This window comes from Halictus rubicundus, chromosome 14 (genome assembly GCF_050948215.1).
Source record: "Halictus rubicundus isolate RS-2024b chromosome 14, iyHalRubi1_principal, whole genome shotgun sequence".
NCBI lineage: Eukaryota > Metazoa > Arthropoda > Insecta > Hymenoptera > Halictidae > Halictus > Halictus rubicundus.
This window is the reverse complement of record NC_135162.1, coordinates 11,774,558-11,801,022: the sequence shown is the minus strand read 5'-3', so window position 1 is coordinate 11,801,022 and position 26,465 is coordinate 11,774,558. Positions and strand designations below refer to the sequence as shown.

Genomic DNA, 26,465 nt, shown 5'->3' with positions numbered 1-26,465 from the left:
GTTCACAGTAGTTTGTCAGTCGTCGAACGATGGAATTTAAAAAGGGACAGAGAGATTAGGGGGATAGAAAGAGACGGTAGGGGAGGGGGAAAGATGTGTACAGGTGAGTCGATACCCTCGATTCCGTCGAAGCGTCGGTCTCGATCGATTGTGTTTTTTTTTCTTCCGCTCTTCGTTCCGTAACATTTAAGTGAATGCTCGATCGAGTTTCGGTTAATTGAATTAATTCGGCAGTATTTACACGCGCGCAGTGATGCAGATCGTTCTTTCGCATTCTCTCGATTCCGTTCAACCGACAGAAAAAAAAACCAAAATAGTTAAACACGAATGCGGCTCACGTCGAATGAACTGGCAGTCGAAATTCGTACACAACATACACACACGCACACGCATACTCTTGATTTATTGGCTATTCAAGGGTGTACACCAGAGCCGGGGACCCGTAGGCCGCACACTGTGTTGCTTTCCCCTAATTTTCTCAGTGCCTACCAGCGTCTCCCACCATTCCACTGGTATCCTACGAAAGAAATAGCGTGCGGCCCGCGGGCCGCCGCACCAATTCCCCGGCCCTGGTGGTGAAGTCAAGCTAGGAGTGGTGCTGAAGAGTGGGAGAACCGGAAAATCAATGGTGGGGGTCGCGCAGCGACGGCGGGGAAGTAGTTCCGCCATGGGGTCCACCATGCTCGGGCAATTGGTGCTCCCAGAGTCGGTGACGTGGCTACCCCCACTATTGCCTCACGGCGAGCCCGTATTCCCCTCTCGCGCTGCCTGTCGCGGCCGGAGTGGGGGTAGCCGAAGGAACGACGCGCGCGAAGAACGACTACGAATCAACAACAACAATGGCGGGGCAGTGGGGTGGGGGTGGAGGGTACGCGAAGAACGCAAACACCGTGCTCTCTCGGTGAGAAAAAGGAACAATGCTGTTGTTTCGTTGGTGGGGACCACGGGCGTAGGATTCGATCGATATGTGAACAATTACATCTAGGAGTTGGACAGATTGATATCGACGTTACGCGTCTATTAAAATGGAGCACACACATCGTTCTCTTTTGCGCCAGTCACACTCGAATCGTCACACCATTCGCTTCCGCGTATGTTCGAACAGGATTGTATCGGTGGATGTCAAGAAACAAGGATTGGGGAAGGGGGCGGGGTGGGGAGGGGAGGGAGAAATTCAATGCTCTCGGAAAGAGTCTCGGGGCGACTTAAAGACCAAGGGCGCGCGGAAGGTCTTTGTTTAGAAAGTTTCGCGCGGAAGGCCATTTCGGCGCGTCGACGAGCAGTTTCGCTGCTTTTTCATTTCTCGGGGACTCTCTGTCCCGCTCCCGTTTTTCCCTTCTCCTTTCTTTATTTTCCACTTTTCCCCGGCACCCTTTCATCGGCCACTCTGCCCCCATCCCTTCCTCCCCCTCCCTCTCCCCCTACCCCGAGCCCCGTTCTGCTCACTTTCTTTTCCTTCGCGTCGTTGAAAAAGAACGGGCGCGCGATTGAACAAATTAAACCGCGCGCCACCTCTCTCCCCCCTCTCTCTTTCTCTCCCTCTCTCTTGCCGCCACAATCTTGCCAATCAAGCCTCTTAATCAGTTCGTTCGCGGGCGCGCACGCGGCACAAGTCTCCCGTTTACTTTATACATATTCACAATTATGATTCTATTCGAGGACGGGCGTCGCGGACTCGGGGATCCCGGAGAAAACTTTGCGCCGCTGCTTAATTCCCTTTTCAACGCTCGATGATCCATTATTCCCCGGGGAATCGGCGAAACTTTTTCTCCGGTCCGCTCCGGTATACACGATCCGCTTCTCCAGAGACGTTCCCGCCCGCCAAACGCTCCTTTTGTCTCGCTTTCGGTCACTTTTGCTCCAGAAAGTCTTCAGTATAGAGTAGGCAACGCTTAAGTGTCCGCATCCGGTCCCGCCTACAGACACTTAAGCGGGACAGTGACTTCAACCAAAGGAAGTAGAGGGGATGCGTGATATACCCAGCAAATATCAAAATACGGTTCGAAGCTCGATCCGAGGTACCATTTTCTTTTTTGGAATTGGGGGACAACGGTGGACACTTAAGTGTGCAAAGGAACGAACTCTTAAGTGGGCACTTCTGTACTTTGACACGCGCAGACCTGGGTATTTCTGAAATGATATTATTTAAAATATTATTTCGAATAATATGTTACTTCATTTTAAAATTATTTTAAATAATTTTTGAGATGCGAAGTTCAAGATTATATCAGGTTCGAGTCCGGTTTATACTGACACCCTTTGTCGCATTTTATTTTGAGAATCATTTCCTTTGGAAAACTTTGAATACTGTTTGAAATTGCTGTTATTTTCAATTAGTCTAATAATGAATAAAGTGTAACTAACAAAGTTGTAAATTTCTGGGTCAATTGATAACTGCGGAGCAGATAAGTCGTTACAATCGCGAGACCGAAATCGAATGGCTTCCGAGACCGTTCGTGAACTGCCATTGGCCGAGCAGGCTCCCCCACCCCTCCAACTCATGGACGTATCTTCGATTTTAAACTCGAGGCGAACTTCTCAAATATTCAACAAGTTCTAAAGCGGTGCTAAAAGAAAGCGTCGGAGGAGAGCACTCGTTTAAAAGCGTGAAAAATTGATCTAGGAAACGCTTACTGATTGTCTCCTGCTGGCTCGCGTCATGTACCGGGTGGCGGGAAAGTAGGTGACCAATGATGAATTAACAAAATGAATACAGGGAAAATGGGTTGAAATGATGCTAAAAAACCGTACCTCCTAAGTTAAACATTTCAGTGTTTCTGGGGAAAAGTTATTCCAAATAATAAATATAGTCGATATAAAAAAACCCTTATACCGTGTCCCTTATTGAAATATTCGGGGCACACTTAAATAGTTATAAATATATCGAGATTGTCTAAATAAGGAAAAATAGTTTTTGCATGTAAAATCACCTAAAAAAGGAAACCTCTTTCCACAACCTCGGAGAAGTAGATTAGGTTAACAAAGACCAGCCACCTACTGCCCCGTTGCCCTGTTATATCATTCCGAGAAACATACTAGTCTCTGATACTGACACGGCAAGCACTTTTAATGAAGTTGTCGGTATCGCCCTCGTCGATTGTATAATTTGAATGGGAAATCCATTAGGAATTCCAGCTCGTTATTCCGCCGCAGTGTATGGCATACGTGTCGCGTGAGTCCTTGCTAATTGTAATACGTTATCGTGACGTACACGAAAATCGTCAGTGGTCCGCACGGAATGCAACAAATGGCGAAAAAATAAGTCGAGAAACGTTGCGCGATAACATTGACTTTCGGTGCTACGTTTGTTAACATGCTCGATAAAGTTCCCTTTATTTGTGCAACGAAGAAAACGAGCAACTCAATTATATACCGGGCGGACGAATTAACCCTTCCTTCACGAATTTATCAAACAAACAACTGAAATCTGCAATATTATTTATGCAGATACTCAGTGGTGGGACGACTCGAATTCAGAATAAATTTATGCAGTTAATAATAATTTATTTGCCCACTCGTTTTGTTCAATCTTTCGTATAATCAATATGAAGTTTTCTAAATTTAGTAAATAACCTATATTTACAATCGAACAAATTTTACTATCCAAAAAATGTTACGTAATATTTATTCGAGAACTTTATTTTCACCTGATCGCAATGATTGAAAAGAAGAAATAAATTTCCACGTAGCTCCCAGAGTTTGGAAATTGATATTTTTTTAGAAACTTTTTCCGGTTAGCACGCGTCGATTGAAAAAGGCAAATTGTAACTGACACGGAATAAATAAGAAAATTGTAGTGCGAAGCTCGAGGTGGAAAGCGCTCGGCCGAGGTTCCCCTTTAAAGGCAAAAGAAGCTGGACAAGTAAACTGTGTTCAGCGCTGAAGGGATCCCAGACACGCGTTGATTAACTCTTTCACCGTTCCGCTTTAACACTCCGTCTAGCACGGGGAAAATATGCGCCACGCGTGAACAAGTATTCCGTAAGACTGCCGTGCATCCCTCGCATCCGGCGTTCTCCAACGGCAAGAGGGTTAATTGTCTTCCCGTGAAGCATATCCTCCTCACCTCGGCGTTCCTAAGCTTCTTCAGGCTCCTCGTCCGCGTGCTTTCTTCCCGTTTTGCTGCGGGGATTCCGCTCCTCTATTGGCAACAGCGAATAATTCACGCGGTATCGCGGCCGGAGAAGCAAAAACCCGCGGAAGCGAGACGAACGTGCTCGTAAATACGAAATTAGGCTTCTCTCACTTTGTACGTCCACGCATGTCCGGACGATTCGTTCGCGATGAAAAGCTCTCGTCTACCTTTCATTCGAAATGATTGGTAAACTGTGGATATTTGTGCAAAATGAAAACTTTTCTGCATCAATCGCGACATATAGAAAAATTTGCAACAAACAAAAAATTCTTTCCTCGACAGTACTAAATTCTTGCAATGTTTCTGTTACTGTACATATTTGTGTCATCGAACTTCGAGAATATCTTCTCGAAAAAGTGGAAAGATTTTCCGAAAATTTTTTTCTGAGATAAAAGTCCCAACGCTCCCTGCCTCACTGACATTTTGAGAAGCGGATTTAATAATTGAAAAAGTATACACCTGTTTTCATCTTTCACATTTATAAAGTACAGTGACTTCTCGATATATGTCAGCAACACGGGTCTTGCCAGTGTCGTATATCGTACAGGAGCCGTGTTATGTTTACTGTCATGGAGTATACCTCGCGGTAGTGGGGATAATTCCGCGACGTTTACGGTCCAGGCCTTGGCGACATATATAGAGAAATCACTGCAGATCGGGGGGAGAACCGTGAAGACTTTTTCGTGGCTGGAGTGGCGAATGAAATGCCCCGGGAAAAACGGTGCACCAATGCACATTTTGATGCACCCTGCGCTCAGAATATTGACGGGACTCTTGAATTTCGTTGACGCTGCCTTCCGCACGGGAAACACTGCCAAGAGCATGATTCAAGACCTCTGAAAACGGTTCGCGAGCTGTCCCCGTCGAGGATGGACCAAGTTTTCATCTCTCCGATTACCCTGAGCCGTGAGTCAATGAGCGGATGGTCGTTGTTGATTGTAAAAACCAGTAGAAGTCTTGGGGGTAACTAATTTCAAACGAGAGTTCGTATACGGTTAGTATACAGGAGCAAAATTGAACGAGATCATTTTTTTCCAGAAAATTATTCCGTGTTTGTTAGGACACGGATATTTATCACATTTTTTGTAAAACATGTTTCAGAATTTATTCCACGTGATTATTAGATATTTTTGTTTAAACGAATAATTTGTCCTTAGAATAAATGTAAAATCATGTGCCTCTTGAAATTTTTGTGATTTTGATAATTTTTCATTGGTTCAGTTCTGCTCCTCGCTGTGCGTGTTTCTCGTCAACGTTGGATCCGTTCAAATCACTGTAATTTCCTATAAAAATTGTAAAAGCGTAAAAATCGTGGGACCTCGCATGATCGTGATAGGTGTACGAACAATGGACCAATATAATCCGACGTTGATGGATAATTTAGGGTCTAAGACTCAGTCTCATTAGTCTCAATGTTTGTCTACGAATATATGTTTCTTTAGGCAGACCTTGTTAGTTGCTCGCACGGGGGCCGCTTATGCGAACATGTTCAGAGGTCTTACTGTACCGGGCAGTCTCGCGAATGGTTTTCCGAGAGCCACGCACTCATCCTTCGTCGACTTCGACACGGAAATCCTTGGACACTTTCGCACACAAAAATAACGCACACTCGCACTCGTGCACGCACACACACACACACACACACACACACACACACACACGAACAAACCGATTGATGTACAGGTTTAATAATATATTCACAGTTCTTCTGTTCCGCCAACACCTGGGGAACGCGAGACGCGTATAGCAATTAAGTGTATTTTGTTTCAATGATTTCGTTTTCTTTTGTTGTTGTTGTTGATGTTGTTGTTGTTGTTTTTACATTGACTAGGAAATAACAGTACAATGGCAGTAATGTCTTGCGGATTTACGGTAATTACGGTGTATACTTTACGCATATATCGATATAATTGTTAGACGTAATTTCTTTTACACTCTCTCGATTTATCAAACTACTAGAGCTCTTATGTTACACGTGTGATCGTGATTATTTATTATAAGACGACGTTATCATATCGACATTAATAATTAGTTAGTTTCGCCTCGTCGACTTTCGCAATTCTTTTTTCTTTTTCGACGTGCTGGAATCCGTTCCCTTGTCTTTCTTTCTTTTGTTGTTGTTGTTGTTATCCTTCTTTTGCTTCTCGACTCTTATTGTTATCAACGATTACAAGTAATAATTGTCGTCCGTTGGTCAAAGTATACATGTGTACAGCGTATCATACAAAACGAATCGTAGTGTGTAACGGCCATGCAGTTATGTCGTCGTCGTTAAATATTGTCCAAGCCAACTAAACAACTAAACGTTACTTTAAATACATATTTACATCCGAGGAAGGTACACCGATTGTTAATCGTCGTCGTTAAGACTAGTTAAAATCTCCTCGGCGCAGGCTGTCCGAAGGGACCGGAAGCGAGCTGTCCCCTTTCCCACGACCCTTTCGCGTGCAAACATGAAACTGGCAGTGGTCATCCACCAATCGTTGGCGCACAACGAAACTTCATTGTCAAATAAATAGAAAAATATTACATGTTTTTATTACCAAACGCGATTTTCAGTGTCAGCTTGTTTATGCAGTTCATCGATCAGTGGAAAACATATTCAATGAAAAAATATGTAACTCATGTAGTTTTCATTATTTTGACTCAGAAAAAAGCACACGTGCGATTCAGATAACAATAGATACGCGTGCAAAATTTTAATGCAGTAGGATCAATAGTTGTTTTGAAAAAAATTCTTATGTATTTGTACAAAATCGTAATACCCCCTCAAAACATGCTCCATAAAAAATGTATAACTCATGCAATTTTTATTATTTTTGCTTAGAAAAAATAACTTATGCTCTCTAAGTATCAACAAAAACATGTGTAAATTCCCAATTCCAAAAGGTCTATGGTTCTCCCGAAAAAAATTCTGAAAGGAGTACCCCCTTATGGCTCGTCAGATTTAGCGTGAATGTACGCAATAAAAGAATCGCAAATCTGGTCTGGCCAAACTCTGAAAACCGTGTCGCACGATTCGAGTTTTCCCGATTGAATAGTTTCGTTCGTTTTGCAGGCGAAAGGGCACCAGCAGTGCACAAACGTTCTCCAATCAGTCGCATCGGAGGGTGTCGCGTGGCGTGTGTGCGTGTGTGTGGATGTGTGTGTGGGTGTGTGTTCGATTCTGGCGATATTTTCTGAAATTAGAAGGAAGAGTGAATGAGCCGGCTCGATCGTTTGCATTTCGCGTAACCGATTCGAGTATCACACGGGGTTGGATTCGATTTCCGAGCATATTCGACGGCGAATCGCCTCGGGATCGGCTGTCGACCGCATTGTCACGGGAAACGCGTCCTCGCCTTTCTTTCGTTCTCCGGTTACCATGATCGTTCGATCGATTACCGCCGTTGAATATGTATTTTCGATACGGATCGTTCACAGAAATAACGAGGGGTTACCGAGGCAGCGCGAAATTTCAGCGTCGCTGGATTCTCGGGAAAACGGTTCAACGGAAAAATCACGGGGGAAAAAAAATTGTGTCATTTTTTCCTCTCTTCTGCGTTATTTTTTCTTTTTAATATACATATATACCACCGTGCCGTTTTACCGGGAGACACGCGTTGTAAATTCGCAATAAAACGGGCTAATTGCTTGAATAGGAGTGCGCGCGGGTGACGTTCGACGAACGTTCCCATTCGACGCACGGCGCACGACAACTTTATAAAACGACATGCAGATTTCTCATGGCGCGGCCGTGCCGCCTGGCGAATACTAATCCGCGCTGCTCGGGCAGACGCATTTGTCGCGCCCGCTCTTCCTGATTTAGCTATTGAGCACGCAAACCGATATACAAACGAAAAACACCGGGTCTGATACGAAACGGCGGGTCATTCCACTCTTTCGAGTCCTCTCGGCGACTGTTATTCATGCCATTGAAACTTGTGAACGCTTTGAAATTTCGTTCCTCGAACTGTGAATGCTCGTTCAAATTTTTGCCGTTCTTTTTTTCGAGCAATTTCCGAAAATGTCAAGGGAACTTTTATTATACGAAAGAATGTAATTCCTCAGGTCATTTGGAACAACTTTTTCCTTTGCGAAAATGTTCTCCGCGGTTCCGTTAAGGAGTTATTGACGATAAACGCGGACCAATCAGAGCGCGCCTACTGCGGACGGACTCCGCCTCCGCCAATGACAACGCCGCGCGCAGCGGGACCTACGCTGAGTCCGTATGCTGTAGTCGCGTTCCGATTGGTCAGTGTTTTTCGTTGATATCTCCTCAACGAAGCCGCGTAGAACATTTTCGCAAAGGAAAAAGTTGCTTCAAAAAATCTCAGGAATCACCCCTTTCAAGTACAACATTTTTGGGACACCCTGTATACCAACGAAATGGGACCAAAGATGCGTGGTTTTACTGCATTCGATTGTAACTTCAATTCTCCCATACGTTTTTCAGTAAATACAATAATTCGTGAATGAGATTCGAGTATAAATACGTAAATTAATTTCGTTTAATAAATAATTACTGTATTACATCGTCGATAAAAGATGTGAAGACTATTGTGTTGCAGAAATGAACTCAAATCATTAATTCAGCATATAATTCATCTTTGAGCCCTCTGGTATTTCGTAAAAATTTTCCCGAGCTTTTGAAAAATTCCATTGGATTTAATCTTGCTTGTTACTGGGTCTTTCATAGCAGAAATGATGGCGGAATAAATTCCTTCATGGGAGAAAGGGTTTTTCCGGAGGTGCATAGAAATAAGTGGTCGTATAATAAACAAGATATGTTACCAAATAGAAAAGGGGTCTGGGAAAGGGGGCGGTTAACATTGCCATATATTGAAGAGTTTACTGGACTCTTTCTAAGAGCAAAGATGGCGAAAAATGTCCTCTCCAAAGTGTAAGAAGAAATTCATGTGGGCGCCTTCAGAAAAATATCGAACTGGAGGAAACATATTGTTTAATATAGGGTACTTCAAAATGGACGGCGATATTCTCTCGATAATGAATCCTGAATTCAAGGAATATCCTGGGCAATGTCCTCTCGGATATCTAGTGACCCTTAAATTGCATTGTAATTTCACGGAATCCTTAAATTTTGTTAATTAAAAATTATTTCTTCCTGGATGTCTTCAACCTAGAAAATTCATTTTAGTGGACTTTGATAGACAAACTGTGCATTTGTACAATAAATGACATCGTGTCCAGTATTGTTTACAAGGACATCGATAAATGATATGACCTTGAATTCTCGTATATGATTACTGGTCTGTGGATCTTACGCATTCATGGCAAAAATAAGTGGATAAAAATTGACAATGCTGCTCGAGCAATAGGTTCATTGAGAAAAAGTTTGTGCTCGTTGAATGTTACTGTTAAAAACCGGATTGTTTCTGGGTTATTGAAGTGATTAGAGAGAGAAGGAAAGTTGGTACCGGTGTTGTTGCCGATTCGCCATTTCTGGAGACAGATGCACACGCGTCAGTCGTCGCGAGACGGTTAAACAAATGGCTCTCGAAGCGCGATCGTCGGCATAACGGGACTGGAATGAGTTAATATTAATTAGCAATGTTGTTTTCGACTAATGGCATTTCCTCTGTTCGCCGCGCGAGATGGAAGGAGCGCTCCCCGCTTTAAGCACAATCTCATTACAGATAAAATAGACACTTCTGAACTCGATTATTCCGAGTTTGTGTACCTTTCGGCGACTCGGCAAGCGCCGACATGAAAGTTCCGGAAACCGACGGTGCAAAAGCGAATTAGCATTCATTTAATGCCGGTTTGCGCGTGCACATCGAACCGCGCCGTATTTTATCATTCGGCTATTCATTTAATTGAAATTTCTGCCGGCCGTTTGATCAGGCTCGCCGGGGGTTCATTAAAAAGTATCACGTCGAACGGGTGTATCGAGCACAAATATAACGAACAGAATCCCGCTACCCCCTCCCCCTGCCCCCGACCCCATTGTGACTTTAAATACCGTCATGCCCTCGTAATGAAAATTATCGACGAACGGATTACGCCGGCTCGTTCGTGCGTGTCTGTTTCTTAAATTTTCGAAACGCCCGGATCATTTAATTAATTAGCGCGACGCGTGAAGGACATTTTGTACACGGTCCCCGACAGAATCGGGAAATTCGGTATCTGGCTTCGGTGTCTCGGTTATTCGAGCCTGTAATATATCATTATTTGTATCATTCTTCGGTGTTCCGCTTCGATACGCTTGTCAATCTTGCCGTCCCGAAACTCGTTGCTTCCGTAAATTATTCCGGCGAAACACCGTTGGATCCAGTTTCATTCGCGTTACGCTAAATATTGATCACATCTCCGGCAACGCACCGTTCTTTTCACGCTGTTCACTCGACTCATTTCCCAGCACGATTCCACGTTTCGAAATGTATCAGATTTTGTGAATGTACGCGACATGACACCCTGTATCCAAATAACAACAAATTATTTTATATTTCCTAGTTGGTTAGATACAATAAAAAGAAATTGGCAATTTTAGGGAATTCTGAAGTGGCTCTTCTGTAAAGTATATTTTTGTCAAATCAAGGTAAAAATACAGAAACAAGAATATTTTCCCGTCAAATGAAGCTAAAAATGAAGAAGCAAAAATATTTTTCTGTCAAATGAAGCTAAAAATAAAAATATGGTAAAATCCAATTTACTAGTACACGTTACGTATCGTGAAGTAGTGTATATAAGCAACTTTCAGTTGCAACGCGAGTCGTGCTGAAGGTGTGCGACCACTTTGCGACACTGGGTAATGTAAATAACAGGAACGAAGTGGCAGGAGCAACTTCAGAAATTCTTTCATCTCTCGACTGTTGGAATCGGGGCAAAAGGAAAAGGATAACGATCGCCGAATGGACCCTGGCGCATAATTACGAGCTCGCCTACTCCGCTCGTCTTTGCGGTCCATCGGTTGCATTCACGAGTACGATCCAGGCGGTAACACGGTGCCGGTACATTTCTTTGCCGTTATCTTAATTTCCGGCGAAAATAAATGATGCGCGAACCGCGTCGCGGCAGGGACGGTCGTTAGGCGAGGTACGAGTGTCATCCTCCTTTCTTTGGCCAGACGTCTTCTCATTTACCGTGGCTCCCGGTGTGTCCGCCGTCCTCACCTGTGCGTTCCCTTTGCGAATTTTCCCCGTCCGATTTTCTAGTCACTTTTAATCCGGGTCGCTTACTCGTCGCTTTGACTCGCTGACGAGGAAAGAGCGAGAGAGAGAGAGAGAGAGAGAGAGAGAGAGAGAGAGAGAGAAAATGGAGGATCAGTCTCGCGTCCTTCGATATCGAATTCAATCGAAACGGAGCTTCCGGCGGGCGGGCCCGTGGAATCGGCAAAAAATTTCGTTTCGCATCGTTCGCCATTTTCCACGATTTTGCATCAGCGTCGTGACGCCGTCGCGATCCTCCAATTCGCCTGAAGTTTCTACGATCGTTCGCGAGAATAAGTAGCCAGCGTTCACATGGACAGCAGCCGATTGATAAAGGGTCGGCTCCCACCCGCGTTATCTTTGTTTGTCCAGGCGTGTTTGTCCCGACCCTTCCCATTATTTCCCTTTTCGTTTTTGCCGCGACCTTTTGACACACCCCGTATTTGTCGTGCGACGGGAGAAATATTATTTTCAACAACGCCTTGGGATAACAGTCTCCTGCCGCGGGTCCTTTCTGTGCGATCCCACTCGGTGGCTCGGGTCGCAAAATTCGGAGAAAAAAGTGCGAAATTGTCGGTGATATTTCTGACACGTAAAATAATATAAAACTCAATGTGGACACAAATTTTAATGCGGAATTAAATCGGGAATTTTTCCTTCAAAATAATTAGAGACTCCAGAGGTGGAGGGGGGACTTTACATAGAAGGGCCACTCTAGGTGGGAAGGAGGGGAGGGAACAGGAATCAAGGGGAAAAAGGTACCCCCCGACAGTGGAACGCGTCACATGACCGGGCGGAAGCGTGGGGGAATAGCGCGGTAGAAGGGGAGGTTAGAATGGGAAGACAGGACAGCTAGAATTGCACGGTCACGTTAAAAGTGTGTTTGCGTTTGTGCAATACACAAGGAGCTGCATATAATAATAATTGCGGCGACGTTCATTCCCCTCTCGTTTCCGCGGGGATGATTAAAACGGTGTTCAGCGTTGAACAGGAGAAAATCCGATGGATTTTCATTGCGGAGACCGAGATGAATGTTCCGACGGTACAGCGTTCGTGGCTAAATGAAGTTCTATACCCGTCCCCTTTTTGTCTTACGTCATTGTTCTTTGCTCCGTCCGGGAGGATTTTCGTTTACGCGGGTGGCGCGTTGTTTGTTTCATTCGGATATATTTGAATTGCGCGAGTATGTTAAACAGCGGGTTACGTTCGTTAGGAAGTTCCGCGACAAAGAGCAAATATTTTCATTGTAACTTCGGGGGAAAATATATCTAGTTCTCAATTAAAGCGAGTTCCCGCGATGGCGGAGCCGAGAAAAGCATGTCCGCGCCAGAGATTGTTTCGTTCAATATTCATGGAAACTGTTCCCGACAGTTCGGCGAGGGAAGGAGGCAATGGGGGCGGTGGAGGGGCGGGGGAGGTACAGATAAAAGCATCGATAGGCGCGCACGTTGAATAATATGGATTATTTTGTTCTTTACGGCTAATCGAGTTTCTTGTTTTCCGTGCCGACCGGTCCTGTTGCGCTGCTCGATTCAAGCCGCGGCAAGAAGATTTTGTTTTGTCGATCTCTCGCGATATCTATGATCGAGAAGCGAACGAAGTTTTAATAGAACTCGGCGAAGACGCATTTATCACGGCCTGAATTACTGATTCTAGATAATTAAACAGCCACTGCAAGTTTTCACGATCAATTAAGCTGCCCCGCGGCCGGACCGACCGCCAAACTGCGTTTAAAAAGACGAATAATTACCATTTTTTAATTACCAATCAGAGATTGCGATCGCTTTACCGCCCGCCACAATACGACCCTTCCGAGCTATTTAATTAAGATTGCATCAGCTCGTGAAGAGGTGAACTTCTGCAATTATGGATTATCAACTCGACTCTGTTCTTTAGTTTGTTTGCCAGGCATCACGTTCGAAATAAATGGTCCGTGTACAACAATAAAGTTAAAAATTTTGTTTTTTAAGATTTAACTATGTGCCCCGCTCCTTTTTTATATCTGGAAAAATAACTTCATAACTTCTACAAGAAATCGGCACTACAGAACTTCTTTCATTTTCCAAAATTCGGTTTCGAGGCTAAAAATTCTGAAAAAATTCACAGACGTGCATTCTAGCAGCTGAACTATGCGTGATTTTTTTCAGAATTTTCAATTGAAGAGGGTAAGAGAAATGATGGAAAACCCGGATTTTCGTTGTCAGCCCGTGTACTACCCCCGTTGTCGACATATGGGGTTGAAAATGGGCAGAAAGTGTTTTCTTTGGATAGTCTATCGATCGGCCTATAGCAAATTCAATTTGATTTGGGGGGCACCCTTTGCAACTCTGGTCAACAATGTCCCAGTGGACCTTAACTGAAAGCTAAAAAATTTCTTGTAAAAAAAACCCCCCCGGAAAAAGCATCGGTCACAGCGGAGTGAAATGTCCCTTTAAGTGTCCAGCAGCAGTAGAGCTGCCCCTATTGGCCGATCAATATTAATTCGCAGTCGAGGTCTGATCCCATTGAGCGGCGACGTAAACAGTAATGGCCGGTTCTAATGCGACACCGGACAAGCAATCTCGAAGGGACACCGCGACTGTCAGAGGAGCAATCCTCATCGGCCAGTGTTTGATCGGCCGTAATCCGAACGCATCTCCGTGGAACCTAGCGTCGCTGTCCCGTGTCTGCGTGTACACGTGAATTTCTGTGGCAACCATAGTGTGGGCCCCAGTATGCAACGCAGGCGGTTTCAGGGGTTGGAGAAACTCGGCTTCAGCTTCTCTTGCAACGACAGCGAGAACAAGCGATTTTTCAGAATTTAAAATAAGCAAGAATTTACAAAAGGCGTTGTTTCTAATTTTATAAAATTATTAAGGGCCCGGTCTTCGTAGATTCGCCGATAAGGTAGAGTGACCAAGTTACCGACAGAAATAGGCGAAAAATGGTTTCACGGCCGTTAAGAAATAATTACCATCTTCATTTTGCAGAAAGATCGCCAGTCTACTAATTGCAAATAAATATTACATTGGTTTTATCCGAAGCGAACCGATCGTAACTGTCCCGTGTCTGCGTGTACACGTAAATTTCTGTGGCGATCCAGTATGCAACGTAGGCGCTTCCAGGGGCTGGAGAAACTGGGCTTGAACATTATGCGGTGCACCTCGCGTTTAGCTTGATAAATGGCGGCGTGGATGGCGGCGAATGCCGGCGTTGTTGCACCCGTTGCCGCCTTTCCTTGTTTTCCAAACCCCCACCACCCCACCCCCTTTCCTTTTTTTCTCTTATCCCTTTTCCGCTTTCGTTTGTTTCCCTCGGCCACTCTTTTTTCCCCTGTTTCTTTCACTCGCTTCCTCCTCCACCCCCTTCGCAACTGAGCAGCCCGATTCTCACGGGGTGTGTATACGTGTGTCTGTGTGTGTGTGTGTGCGGGAAAAATCTACTGCAATCGCGCGAGGGGTTGCGAACACCACACCGAAAACCAACCCCGGAAGAAGTGATCATTATTTCTCGCGGTTTTCGGACCGCGCGCCGCGCCGCGGAGACGCGATTATTCACGCGGAGAAGTGTTCTTACGTGTAATCGGGTCATAGCATTACCGCGAAACTTTTTTAATCACGTTTTGCCCCCTCCCGCTACTAGATATTACTTCGACTTTCGGACCAGTCCCGACATCGAGTCTCGGATTAAAGCGTCCACCGGCCCTTTCATTCGTTATTCCTGCTTTCCGGGGGAGTGGGGGGTGTTTTGTCTTCGTTTTTTCTCGCGATGCAATTTCCGCTGCGACTGTTATCAATCGCGTCACCTCGATGCGGATGATAATGCGGTTGTCGTCGTAAGTGTCCGGGATTATGCCCTGTGCGCTCATTTTCTTTTCTTATTGTTTCGATGGACACCGGGACGCGTACGTTCGATTCCGGCTTGGATTTGCAATTTGAAGTTTTGCAAAGCGACGGCGGCTTCGAATAAAATTCATGGGCTGTCCGGATCGTTACCGTGTTACCCGGAGTGCACAAGTAGAAAACGATTATACGGATTCTCTTTTCCGGCGTTCGCCTCGAACGTCAAAAGAGTCAATTGTTTCGCCGAGCTTCCCCGTCCATTAAACGACCATTAAATTTAATACATTCAATTTATGCGGATTGCGTTCCGAACGGTTCCCGGGGACTTCTTCCAGGAGCATTATTTCCAATTTATTTTGCATCCCTTTGTGGTAGAAAGCCGCGCAGAAGGTTGGCATAAAATGTATCGGAGTAGACAAAGCGAAACAACGATCGAGATTCATTGTCGACTCGGTTACGGATGGAATTGTTGATCGTTTGGCATCTGGTGCTGCTCCGTTTGCTATTCGGCCCTCAATATTTTCGTTATTTCGGCAGGAAGCTTCTTTAGCGACGAGTTTCTTCATTGCTGTTGTCCTCTTCCGACGGTTAAACTTCACCTTGGCAACCCAGAGATTTTTAACTATTTCATATGTCATCCTGTACTCCTTGACGAGAAAATGCCAATAATCGAAGTTTCCAGGCGAGGAATCCACTGGTTCAAAAGTTGTGCGTGTTTTTCCTAATAAATGTCGATATGCTGTCGTACACTTAAATTGGGGCTGCTACGGTCCCACTAAAATTTCTATTACCCAAAAGGTTTTACTGTAAAATGAAGTGGCCAGTAGACCATAGTGTGTGCCAAAATGAGTACCATGATACTGTAAAACGAAAGAGTTGTTTATTGTCCGAAGGGAAAAAATTAAAAGTTTCTGTAAGTTGATAGCAAACTTGAATGATGACCTCGTCACTATCGCGCCACTTCTATTTACCAATTCGATAGAGGTCAATATGAAATATGTAGATTAAATTATTGCACTTTTAAAGTACATTCTGAAGGTCCATTTAAGGGTTAAAGGGACTCGTATGGACCCAATTCGATCAATTAATGGTTAAAAGCATTTTTGAACCAGCACTTTCAATCTTCTTTTGCTTATTCTCTGACCTTTCGTTTCTGTTTTTGCATTTTTTCTCAATATTCAAAATTTGTCACGCGTGCAAAGGATTTTTCAATGACATTGAAACAAATGGGTTTCCGACATTATTTCATACCAGTCGCCGTTGAGTTTCGAAATAAATCGTCCGGAAATTAACGCCGATGCAAATTACTCTAAAGATCGATACGGTGTTGTTGCTGGCTCTTCGATGCTCGTTTCGCGAGAAATATGCAACTACGCGCGTTCGTTAGCAGTTCAATTTCATTTCCATGATATCGTTGCTGTATAATCTGTAATCTCCGAACGATTATATTCATTGAATTCGCGAACGCGTTGAACTTCACCTCAGGAAACCAGAAATTTTTAACTTTTTTTTACGTAATTCTGTAGATTTTGCCGTGAAAATGCCGAAAATCCACGTGTTAATCCTAGGAGATCACTACTTGAAAAGACAATAATAAAAGATAAAAATAACTATCCAAGTCATAGGATGAAGAATCAATTTCTATTTTCCTCCCGCATGAAGGTCCGCAGTAATTAGTATGAAAATAATAGAGTCATTCGAACGGAGGAATCCCGAGGGAAAAACTGAAAAGTTTGCGGCGCGCAGCGGTGGAATTCGCGTTCGGAAAAATGTCGCGTCGAAGAACCTAATTATCAGTCGCCGACAAAGACATCGTCGAGCGTTCAACTTCTTCGCAGGGCCCGTGTCTATTACGCGGAAAGCATTGATCGATACGTCCGAGGGCACTTTGCCATACGGCGCAGCGCGATCCTCGCAGTGCATCGAAGTAAATAAACGTATTATGATCGAGTCCCGTGATTGGGAGAAATTAATTGCTCCGTCGCTGTCGCGCCTCATCCGGCACGGATCGGAATTCGCTCCGACTAATCGTATATTGGCGTAATTTTGCCCGGAAGAGGCCGAAGTACTGTCCGCTAACAGTTTTGCAACCGATGGTCAGCATCCGTTGAACGATCAATTGTTTCATAACAAAACGGAAGAACCTGTCTTACGGTGTCGCATCGTTTGCGATCTTTAAAAACTATAGCGAAACGCGCGTATTGTAGCCCCTTGACGCGATAAAATGGCGGCGCGACTGTAAGAACGTATTTCAGTCTTCCCGCGTTAGCCGGAAGGTTCGAACATTTTCCGAGTGCTTTATTTGATCGATATTCAGATATATTTATGATGCAATCGATACGAAATATGGAGGCCGTTATTCATGCATGAGATTTGCGGAAGTGAGCGTCGACTGCCAATGAGGAGCCGTAGGATGTTCGCAAAATCGAAGCACTCCGTTCGGTAAGACAGGAATTGGAGACTATGAAAATTTAGTGTGATAGTACGTTGCATAGGTCTTAGTATGGCAATTAATTTAAACATTTTTTTTTAGGAATATTCATGGCGAATGTTTAAACAGAATTGCCTCGGTTGCTCAACTGTTATTAACATTCACAGTGGTCCGAAACAGTGTCCATACGTGTAGATAAACATTATTTAACAATTTTCAGAAAACATTAAATTCGCGAGGCAGTAAATGCACGGTAGGTGCTCGTATAACGTGATCGAAAAACGATTAAAAAAAGCTCTTCAAAAAGCTCACTCTCTGTCACATAAGACTGAATTTTGGATTTGTACTTAACCACTTGGCCTGGAATTTCATCAACAGATGCGAGAGCGTTGTGACATCATTTGAAGTAAAATAATCCTTTCCAATGATAATCACTAGTGAGGTGTATTGGTCGACCGGCGAACGGCAGCGCCATCTGACGGTTTCCTAACCTCAAACCTAACTCATATTTCTACCCGGTCAAGTCTTGTTCCTAACACAAATCAAAACCTAAGAAGAGGTGACACAGGTCTCGAAAATGGCGATCGAATGAATTGATGTTTAAAAAAGAAAAAGAAAAACAGGACCCCTAACCCGTGGCGAGTATGCCGAATCAAAGACCGTCCTTACGTGGCTAATTAATAATTACCGATAGGGAAAGAGAGAGAATGATCGAGATGGGGCGAGAGATACCTTATCACGGATAGGTGACTGCCACCATGGAAAGCAGTTCGGTATAAATATCGATAGTTCCGAGGACTATAGTTTTCCGGAAGTTGGTGACACGGGGAGGGAGCTCGCTAGCAATTTAGCCACGGTCGCGTTCGGTTATTGGTCTTTATCGGGGTGTGTGGGATGGTGCTGTTTGGGAGGGAGAGGGGTGTTTTCATGGGGGGAGGGAGAGGGGAAAGGATCGAGGGTGCGATACGATCGAAATTACGGTTGCGCGGCAACGATCCCGCCGTTTCGTATGACGTATGATCCGCTATGGAAAACGGATCCGGCTGTCGATCGGTGTTCCGGCTTTCGGTCTCTCTCCCGTTCCGCACACAACCCGTCGGCACGGTTGAATAATTGCGGAGGAAAGGCGATCCTTTGTACTCTGATCCTCGCCTTTGTCTCGTTGCTTGTTCCGGCTGTACCTCGGAGGGCTCGTGTCGTTTCCCTCGTTCCCCGTCTTTCGCCATCTCAATTTCCGTTTGTCCCGGCTCGGGTTTAATCGTTTTCGCGACCTGCCCGCACGAACTGCCACACCGGGTCGGATTACTTCCGCGTTATACCGTTGCCACGCCACTCCCTCTATCTATCTCTTCGCAACCGCGATTACGATCGGGCGTCACTTCGCCGCGCCGTTTAGGCGAAGACCTCTCGCGTGCCTCCGGCCACCTCCGCGTCCACGAACCTCTATCTATCTATCTCCTCGCAACCGCCGATCACGATCAGTGTCAATTTCGCCCGTTTAGCGATCCAGAGAGAGAGAGAGAGAGAGAGAGAGAGAGAGATCTCGCGATCCCCTGCCCGACGTCCAACCCCTCCGCAAGTCAATTCCGCGCGATCACGTCGCCCCGATCGTCGAGGAACAATGCACACTCTTTTCTCCTGCTGATTCTCGTTTCGTTTAGGTCTGGTCCGCACGTGAACACCCGAACACTTGTGCACTGCACCACCGGTTTCGCGGTGTTAGGTTCGCGGGGTGCGGGGACGCAATCTTGCGATTTCATCGTCTTCTTCTTCTTCTTCGGCGCACCCTGTTGCTGGTGTCCCTCGAACGGCAGATCACGGTGCACGGCTGGCGTTCGCTGTCGTCGGGGAGCCGGGGGATCAGCAATCCGGGGGATGATACAGTTAGTAGAGCAGCAGACACAGACAGAGGAGAAGGGAGTAGAGCCTCGGTTGTTTGGCTTGACCGCCGTGCTGCATTGCCGCGGGATACTCTCCTGAAACAGAGGGCAACACTTAAATTTTCCGAAGACTATGCCGGCCGACTACGGTGTCGTCCCGATATAAGGCGACGGTGTCCGTCTCGGTACATGGAACTCGCTATCCCCTCTTCTTCGTTTGACCTTGCTCGCCAGAACGACAGGGTACCCTTTTCCAACGACAGATGGCGTTGCTCGGCTTTATGGTGTCGCGAGAGCTCTGGTCTTTCCTCCAGGTTCACCATAGAGAACAAAGTTGAGCCGTATGGGTATCCTGATTCGAAATAGGGCGAAAGGCGGTCCCGAGCCTTCGCCTTATATCGGAACAAAACTGTGTCTCTTGGATAAGGGTCCCCCTTTTTGTGGAGGTCCTGATGTCTCACACATAAAATTGAATTTCAAAATTGAATTTTCACAAATTAAATTTTGAATAGCGATTCTCTACAGGAAGCATTTCTTCCGAGAAAAACGTTGAATTATTTTCTCGAAAATTTAGGCGAGGCCGCGGTAGAGGCAATTATGTAGTAACCACTCACCATTGAGTACGTGCACGGTGATCGATTTAGCTGGAGCATTACTAGGATTACAAGTGTACTGTCCCGAGTCCGACGGTTTCGCATCCTGTACAAGCAGGAAGCTCGTGGTGCTGTCACCCTTCTCCGTGACTACGGACACGCCGCCTCTGGTCGATTCGTAGTTAATTATCTGCAACAGAGATCGCCGGGAGCCGCTTTGAGTCGAGCAACGGGGAATTGTAACCACGGTCGAGGGGAGGGGACGCACGAACGACTTTCGCCAGGGACCTTCCCTTTCGCTCTCGCCAGCTGGAACCTGGTACCGGCCGACAAACGAGGGAGATAAGCTCCGCCTAACTTAGGGCTGCGCCACCGACGTCCATTGAATGAACGTCGATCCGAGGTAGCAGAGAAATATTCTCACTCTCGCCCTCGGTGATTTCTCTCTTTGTGCTCCGGCCAGCCGCTGATCGAAACGAACCGGTCAAACCCGGCTGCCAAGATCCCCTTTCACCGAGTACAGTCATTTCTCTGTATATGTCGCCCAAGGCCTCGGTCAACAACAAGGTATACACCGCGGTAGTGGGGATAATTCCATGACATTTATCATCCAGGTCTTGGCGACATATATAGAGAAATCACTGCACTGGGAGGCCGAGGAGTTTAAACGTAACATCGCTCGGGTATGTCTCCTGGACAATACAAAACGCTGGCAAGACCCGTGACATATATCGAGAATTCACTGTACCTGTGCGACTCTAAGAGTCTTGGGACTTGTGTCCCTCTTATTAAATGATTCGATTATTTAGAGGGGTTCTTGTTCTTTTCAGACTGCTAAGAGACGGTTCTATAAAAAGAAATATTTTATAAATGTGTAATGACATTTTGTTTAAATAAGTTCGTACAGGCAAGCAAGAGGAGCCAAGTAGAAATTCTTTTTCCTTTTCTTTAGCTGATTTTAGCCAGCAGAAATGAATACAAAACACATTCGAAAACAAAGAGCTTACAGTACTTTCGAAATTGCAAGAGAGAGAGAGAGAGAGAGAGAGAGAGAGGGCCAGGATAGGAATATTTCAATGAAATCGTTCGCGATTTCTAATTCGATGAAGCCGGAACGGTCCGAGGATTGCGGATGCATGCCAAGAGCCCGGGATCAGGTCGGATAAGCGCACGGGTGTGTTTCCAATTTTTAAGAGTAGCCCCTTAACCAACCGACAACGGGCCAACAAACTTCAAATTTTTATTCATGTATACAGCAGTACCTCGGGACACCTGGGACGGGTATCGGGTCAAAGTGGAGTGTGCGGAGAGCAACGTCCGAACGGTGTAACGGGTACACACTCGGCGAGCACAAACGTTCTGTTTATCCTGCACCTGTTCCACTCGACGTTCCTCGCGAGTGTCTCTTTAACAGGGTTCATAAGGGCCGGCTTACGCTCGCGATGTCCGTCGGATGTAAAAGCGGGAGAGACGGATTTCTAAATAAATGATCCGTAGCTTCAGCCTTCGGTGCGCTGCACTATGCCATGCTGGTCTTATGTACCCGGAGTCTTCTTAAGGGCTGTGCCCTTTGCGAAAATTTCTTGAAGCTCGTTCCAGATCTCTCTCTCTCTCTCTCTCTCTCTCTCTCTCTCTCTCTCTCTCTCTCCCTCGGCTACCACCACCTGCTGTTACAATCTTGATTCTCTACAGGGTGTAATCATTATTAAAGAAATGTTTCTAGGGGGACCCATAAGTAATTATTTTGAAATCTGAAACAAACTTTGTAGTAAATTCGAACGGACGCCGTGATTCAACGATCGGTACAGAACTAAAGGCAAAACAAATTCTTTGCAAATAATTGATTATTTATGGCTACACTTAATAATTCGTTCGAAAATTTCGCGCGTCACACGGTCGACGCGAGCCGGGCTCAAAGTATGATTAATCGAACGAGAAAGTTTGGAGCTCGTTGCGCCCGATAAGCGGACTCGCGTTCCTTCCGTTCCGTTATCTGGCCGGTGATACAGACAGCCGGGGAATAATATGCGAAACTTTAATTCGAAAATGCACGGTTAATCCGGGCTGCTCCGTGCGCGACGTGTAATAACAGCACAACGCGTGCGTTTCACCTTTGTGCGAACTATGCCCGCTAAATCCCGTTGAACCTCCCACGCCATGGGAAAAGGTGGATTTCGATATATTGCACCGTGCCGAGCACGGTTTTTTCCCCGCGACAAAGTTCCCTCTCCGTGATCCAGGAAACTCGGGAACGAAGATCTCGATGTTTCGCGTTCCCGCGTAAACTCCGCACGCATAAAATTTAATAATTTATTAAACAATGCAGCGGAGCCTCTCTCGTCTCGCGCGCATCCCGGGCTAATGCGATGCACTTAGCCCCGGGGAACTGGAAAAAGGAAGAAAGAGAGTGAGAGAGAGAGAGAACGTTCATTCTTTTCCTCGGCCGGTCGGATGAAGAGAGATATACTTTTCTTTTGCGAGGGTAATAAAAAGCTGAGGCGCTAATTAGATTAGCATTTCCGAGGGATCAAGATTACGGTTGTTACAGCTGCTCGCGAAATTCAGCGGGGACTCTCGAAAATGGATTCCGCGTATTTGAAATTTACATCGGCGAGCGTAAAATTATTCGCTTCCTTTGGTAACGGTAAATGCGGGTACTTTCAGTTATTAATGGACTGCGGATGCTTGTGCAAAATAAAATATGTCTGCACCGATTGCCGAGGAACGGGAGGATTTTAATAGATGAAAAATGAATCTGTAGACCAATCTTTGATTCAATAAATTTTGGACTTTTTTAAATATAGTCCCGTAGATTTTGACGAGAAGATGCCAGAAATCAAAGTTTTGAGGTTAGGAATTTACGGGTTCAATGGTTACGCGTATTTAAACTTGCGCCCTTACAGTTCCTAACAATAAAACTCGGGGTTTCGGCATTTTTTCATCGAAATATATGAGGTTATATTAAAAAGTGTCGAAAATTTGTGGTCCCCTAAGCTGAAGTTTAGCTACGAGTTCAATTATAATCGCGATTTAGACCCGCAGCGCGTCGTAACGAAACGTATCCACGTTTCATTAGATACAGCGACCCTGTCCCGCGATAGGAGGATCTTGATCACGTTCTTATATCAATGACGCCCGCGTTGTTTCCACAATATTCCGAGCAGCATCGAGGAACGTTGCTAGGCTACGTAACGGCTGCGGCAAGAGGTTCGTGCACCGATAACAACATTACGGGGCAACGTTGCTTTTCAGGAGCGCAGTATTTTTCCCTGTTTTTCTTTTTTCTTTTTCTTTTTAGATTTTGTTGTTTTTGTCGGGTCGCGTCGCGGTTTCTAAACGATACCCAGAGGCTGTCGAGGAATCGCGAAATAAATGCCAATTTCAAGGCGCAACAACACTCGGTCCGGCTCTCCTCGCTGCCGATAAACGAGCAAACAATTGCGCAACGAAAGAAGAATATCCGGAAGACCGAAATTGAAAAATATGTTCCGAGGGAAATGGAACAAGCGCGGGAATAGCCGCGGAGAAGGAAACGTACAATTTTTCGCTATTTTCGTTCGGAACAGCTGCGATTACTATGCTGCGGAGCTCTACGCGTTCGCGGCTAACAAGAAACTTCAAAAAATCATCAAACAGAAACTTTCGTAATATGCGGCGCTGCGACAAGCCCATTTTATTTCCTTGAAAAACGATTCTCGCAACGTTCATGCTCATAATGCAAAAGTCACCCGGTCAAAAAGCTAACAAAGATTTACAAATGTTGCTGTACCTGATGCTGAATTTTTTGCTCTTGTGTTTCGATATTTACTATCGTACGGATTTTTTGCAGAAATTAAGAGATTGACCCTTAGCACTCGAAAGGCGCCACTAAAAATGGCTGTATTTAATAAATTACTAAACATTTCAGTACGAGTAAATCGCACCATTTTCATAACATGAAAAGAAGAAAACATAGAAGGGAAATATTCTAGGTCGGAAAAAATGTTTCGTTTTGGAGTTAAAATAGCTGCGAGTGCAAATGGTTAAATATAAAACTGTATTTAACGATTGTTGTTAAAATTATTAAGAGAGGAAATACACTCTCGTATAACTGCTGTTTCCTGCAGTTGACTTAGATAATGTTTATTTTTCATAAAAATCCGCAGTATAATTCTAGAAAAATTTTTGTTCAATTTTATGAATTTCCAAGTTTGTTCGTAAATGCACATAACTGAAAGTTCGCTCGAGTATCGCCCCTATTTTGAAAGTGTACCGACAGATTTAATCCCGTTACTTAATTTCATTGAAATTCCGCGGGGACCGTCCGAAGATATTTTTGTCATGTTTTATTCAGTCGCGCGAGTCCGAAAGCAGTTTGATTTAAGAAACCGGTTTTCGGATCCCCCGAATTTCCCCGGATGTTTCGCACAGTTGTATAACAGGATTGCACTCGGTACGCGAAAATTGTCTGGGTCGGTGCCAAAGTGTGCCACCTTAAACATCAAATTGCACTGAATGGCCGGCGACACGGCTGGCGAATCGATAGCCCCGTGATGTCTGCTCGCGCAAAAACCTTATTTTATGCGTTCCACCATGTTTCTGCTTTACTCGGAATTTTTACCCGTTTCGTGTCGCAACAGTTGCGAACACTGCCTATCCATCAAAGTCGTTGTTCCACTCTGAGATTATTATTTATTATAAGCGAGATTTTTCTTTAGATTCCAGGTAAAATTTTAGCGGATTGTGTGCTTTCGTAACGGGACTGAACTCGAAAAACATGCGACTCAAAAAATGCTTGCCACCGTAAAATCGAGTCTAGATCCGACAATAAATCCGAGGCGCTTGCTTAGCTTTCTCAGCTTCCACCGATAAAATTCAAATATTTATAGCCTTCGGTCGAATCGACCCGGTCCATTTTTACGATACACGGGGCGACAAAAAAAAAGACAGTATAGCGATATCCGGATGTCGCGAGCCGGCGCGAAAGGAATCCCAACGGATAAGTTTAATTTCGCTCGACATCCGCCGCGATAAATCGCGCGCGCGGGAGAGCGATTTCGCGGGGCGAAGCAAATCGCTCGATCCTGGGCGGATTCAATCAAAGCTTGAAAAGGCTATCGATTTAAATGAAGTAGATAAATTAAGATCGGAAGGGCACGGGGGGAAACGGGGTCGTAAGTCGAGGGAAAAAAATGTGGGGCTGGCCCCCGTGGGGGAGGGTGGTGGGAGGGACTACGGAGTCGTTATCGGGGTGTGGAAAAAAGGCTGATAAGACAGAAGTAGCAACGTGCTGGCTGGAAACCGTTCCAATGGACCATTGAGCCCAAGATGTTCCATCGAGCCGTCTAGGATCCCGTGGGATGCCGATTTCTCCTATGAACGCGTAATGAGGCTGACGAGATTCACTCCCTCCCTCTCCCTGTGTCCTGCCGTTCTCTCTCTCTCTCTCTCTCTCTCTCTCTCTCTCTCCTCGGATTCCCACCATTTCCATTTTCCCAGAAAACTCTCGGTCCCGTGCGCGTTTAAAACTTCCCCGAATTACGGACTCTACGACGCCACCGAAATTATGTAGTTCCTCCCCGGTTGGAACTCCTGGATCCCGCAAAGACCTCGAAAATCAGTCCTCGATCCCGGAATCGTCGAATCCTAATTTCTAGCTCGTCGAGTCCCGTTTTTCCTCGCCACTGCTTTCTCGGTGCACCCCCGTTTTGCTTTTCAACCAAATGGAATCCAAAAGTTCCCCAAAGTTGACCTTGAACGATCTCGAATGACCTTGAGTCACAGGTCTCAAAACGTCCCACTAGATAGTACACCCTATCAGAAAAAAATTATACCATTCTAACTTAAAAAACGGAGTTGACCTTCAAATGACCTCTACGCGAAATTCAGCCAATCTAAGTATATCAACACAAAAAACAATTTTCTATATTCTTGCAGACAGTTTTGCATAAAGTCTGTTGATAATGTCTGTAATGAACAATAGGGCTATCGAACAGTACCCATCTGCTATACTTTGTTCGTCGAAAGAAGGTCGATTGGATTAACATTTTCTTTTCGAGGGCTCAACAATAACAATTTCGCCGCCGCTGCCAATATCGAGGCGTTCCCATTGGAAGTTTTTAATTTCAAACCGGGCAGGTGCTGCTCCCCCGTCGAAATTTTTCCCTGTCGGCGGCATGCTAATACGCATGCAAGTCAATGATCGCGGTCTAGTTTAATAAGGAATATCAAAAAGATACAGCAGCGCCTCTTGCATAATGCTGTTGCACCGCGTTGTTGCGGAAGCGATGTTTTTCCGTGGCGCGTATACCGGGTGTCTTTATTAGGTGATATAACTTCTGGGTCGCCGCGGAGAGTTTTAATGAAACCGGGCTTTTTCGGTGGCCGAGTTATGGCAAGTCGAACGCCTGCATCTCTGCGGCCCCGGAAGGTATGGCCCATAATTGTCCTTGGGAACTGTCGATGGCACGGAAAAGGT

General features: G+C 45.3%; 1 protein-coding gene across 1 annotated transcript in view; it reads right to left on the bottom strand.

Annotated features, from left to right (window-relative positions):
• Positions 1 to 19,256: 19,256 nt before the first annotated feature.
• Positions 19,257 to 26,465, bottom strand: part of LOC143360774 (zwei Ig domain protein zig-8) — a 446,034-nt gene continuing 438,825 nt past the window's right edge. The window contains exons 6-7 of the mRNA XM_076799902.1: positions 20,030 to 20,198; positions 19,257 to 19,508 (exon numbers count right to left, since the gene is read on the bottom strand). Of these exons, the coding sequence (XP_076656017.1) occupies positions 19,420 to 19,508; positions 20,030 to 20,198 (258 nt within the window). The 3' untranslated portion in view covers positions 19,257 to 19,419. The remainder of the gene's footprint in view (positions 19,509 to 20,029; positions 20,199 to 26,465) is intronic.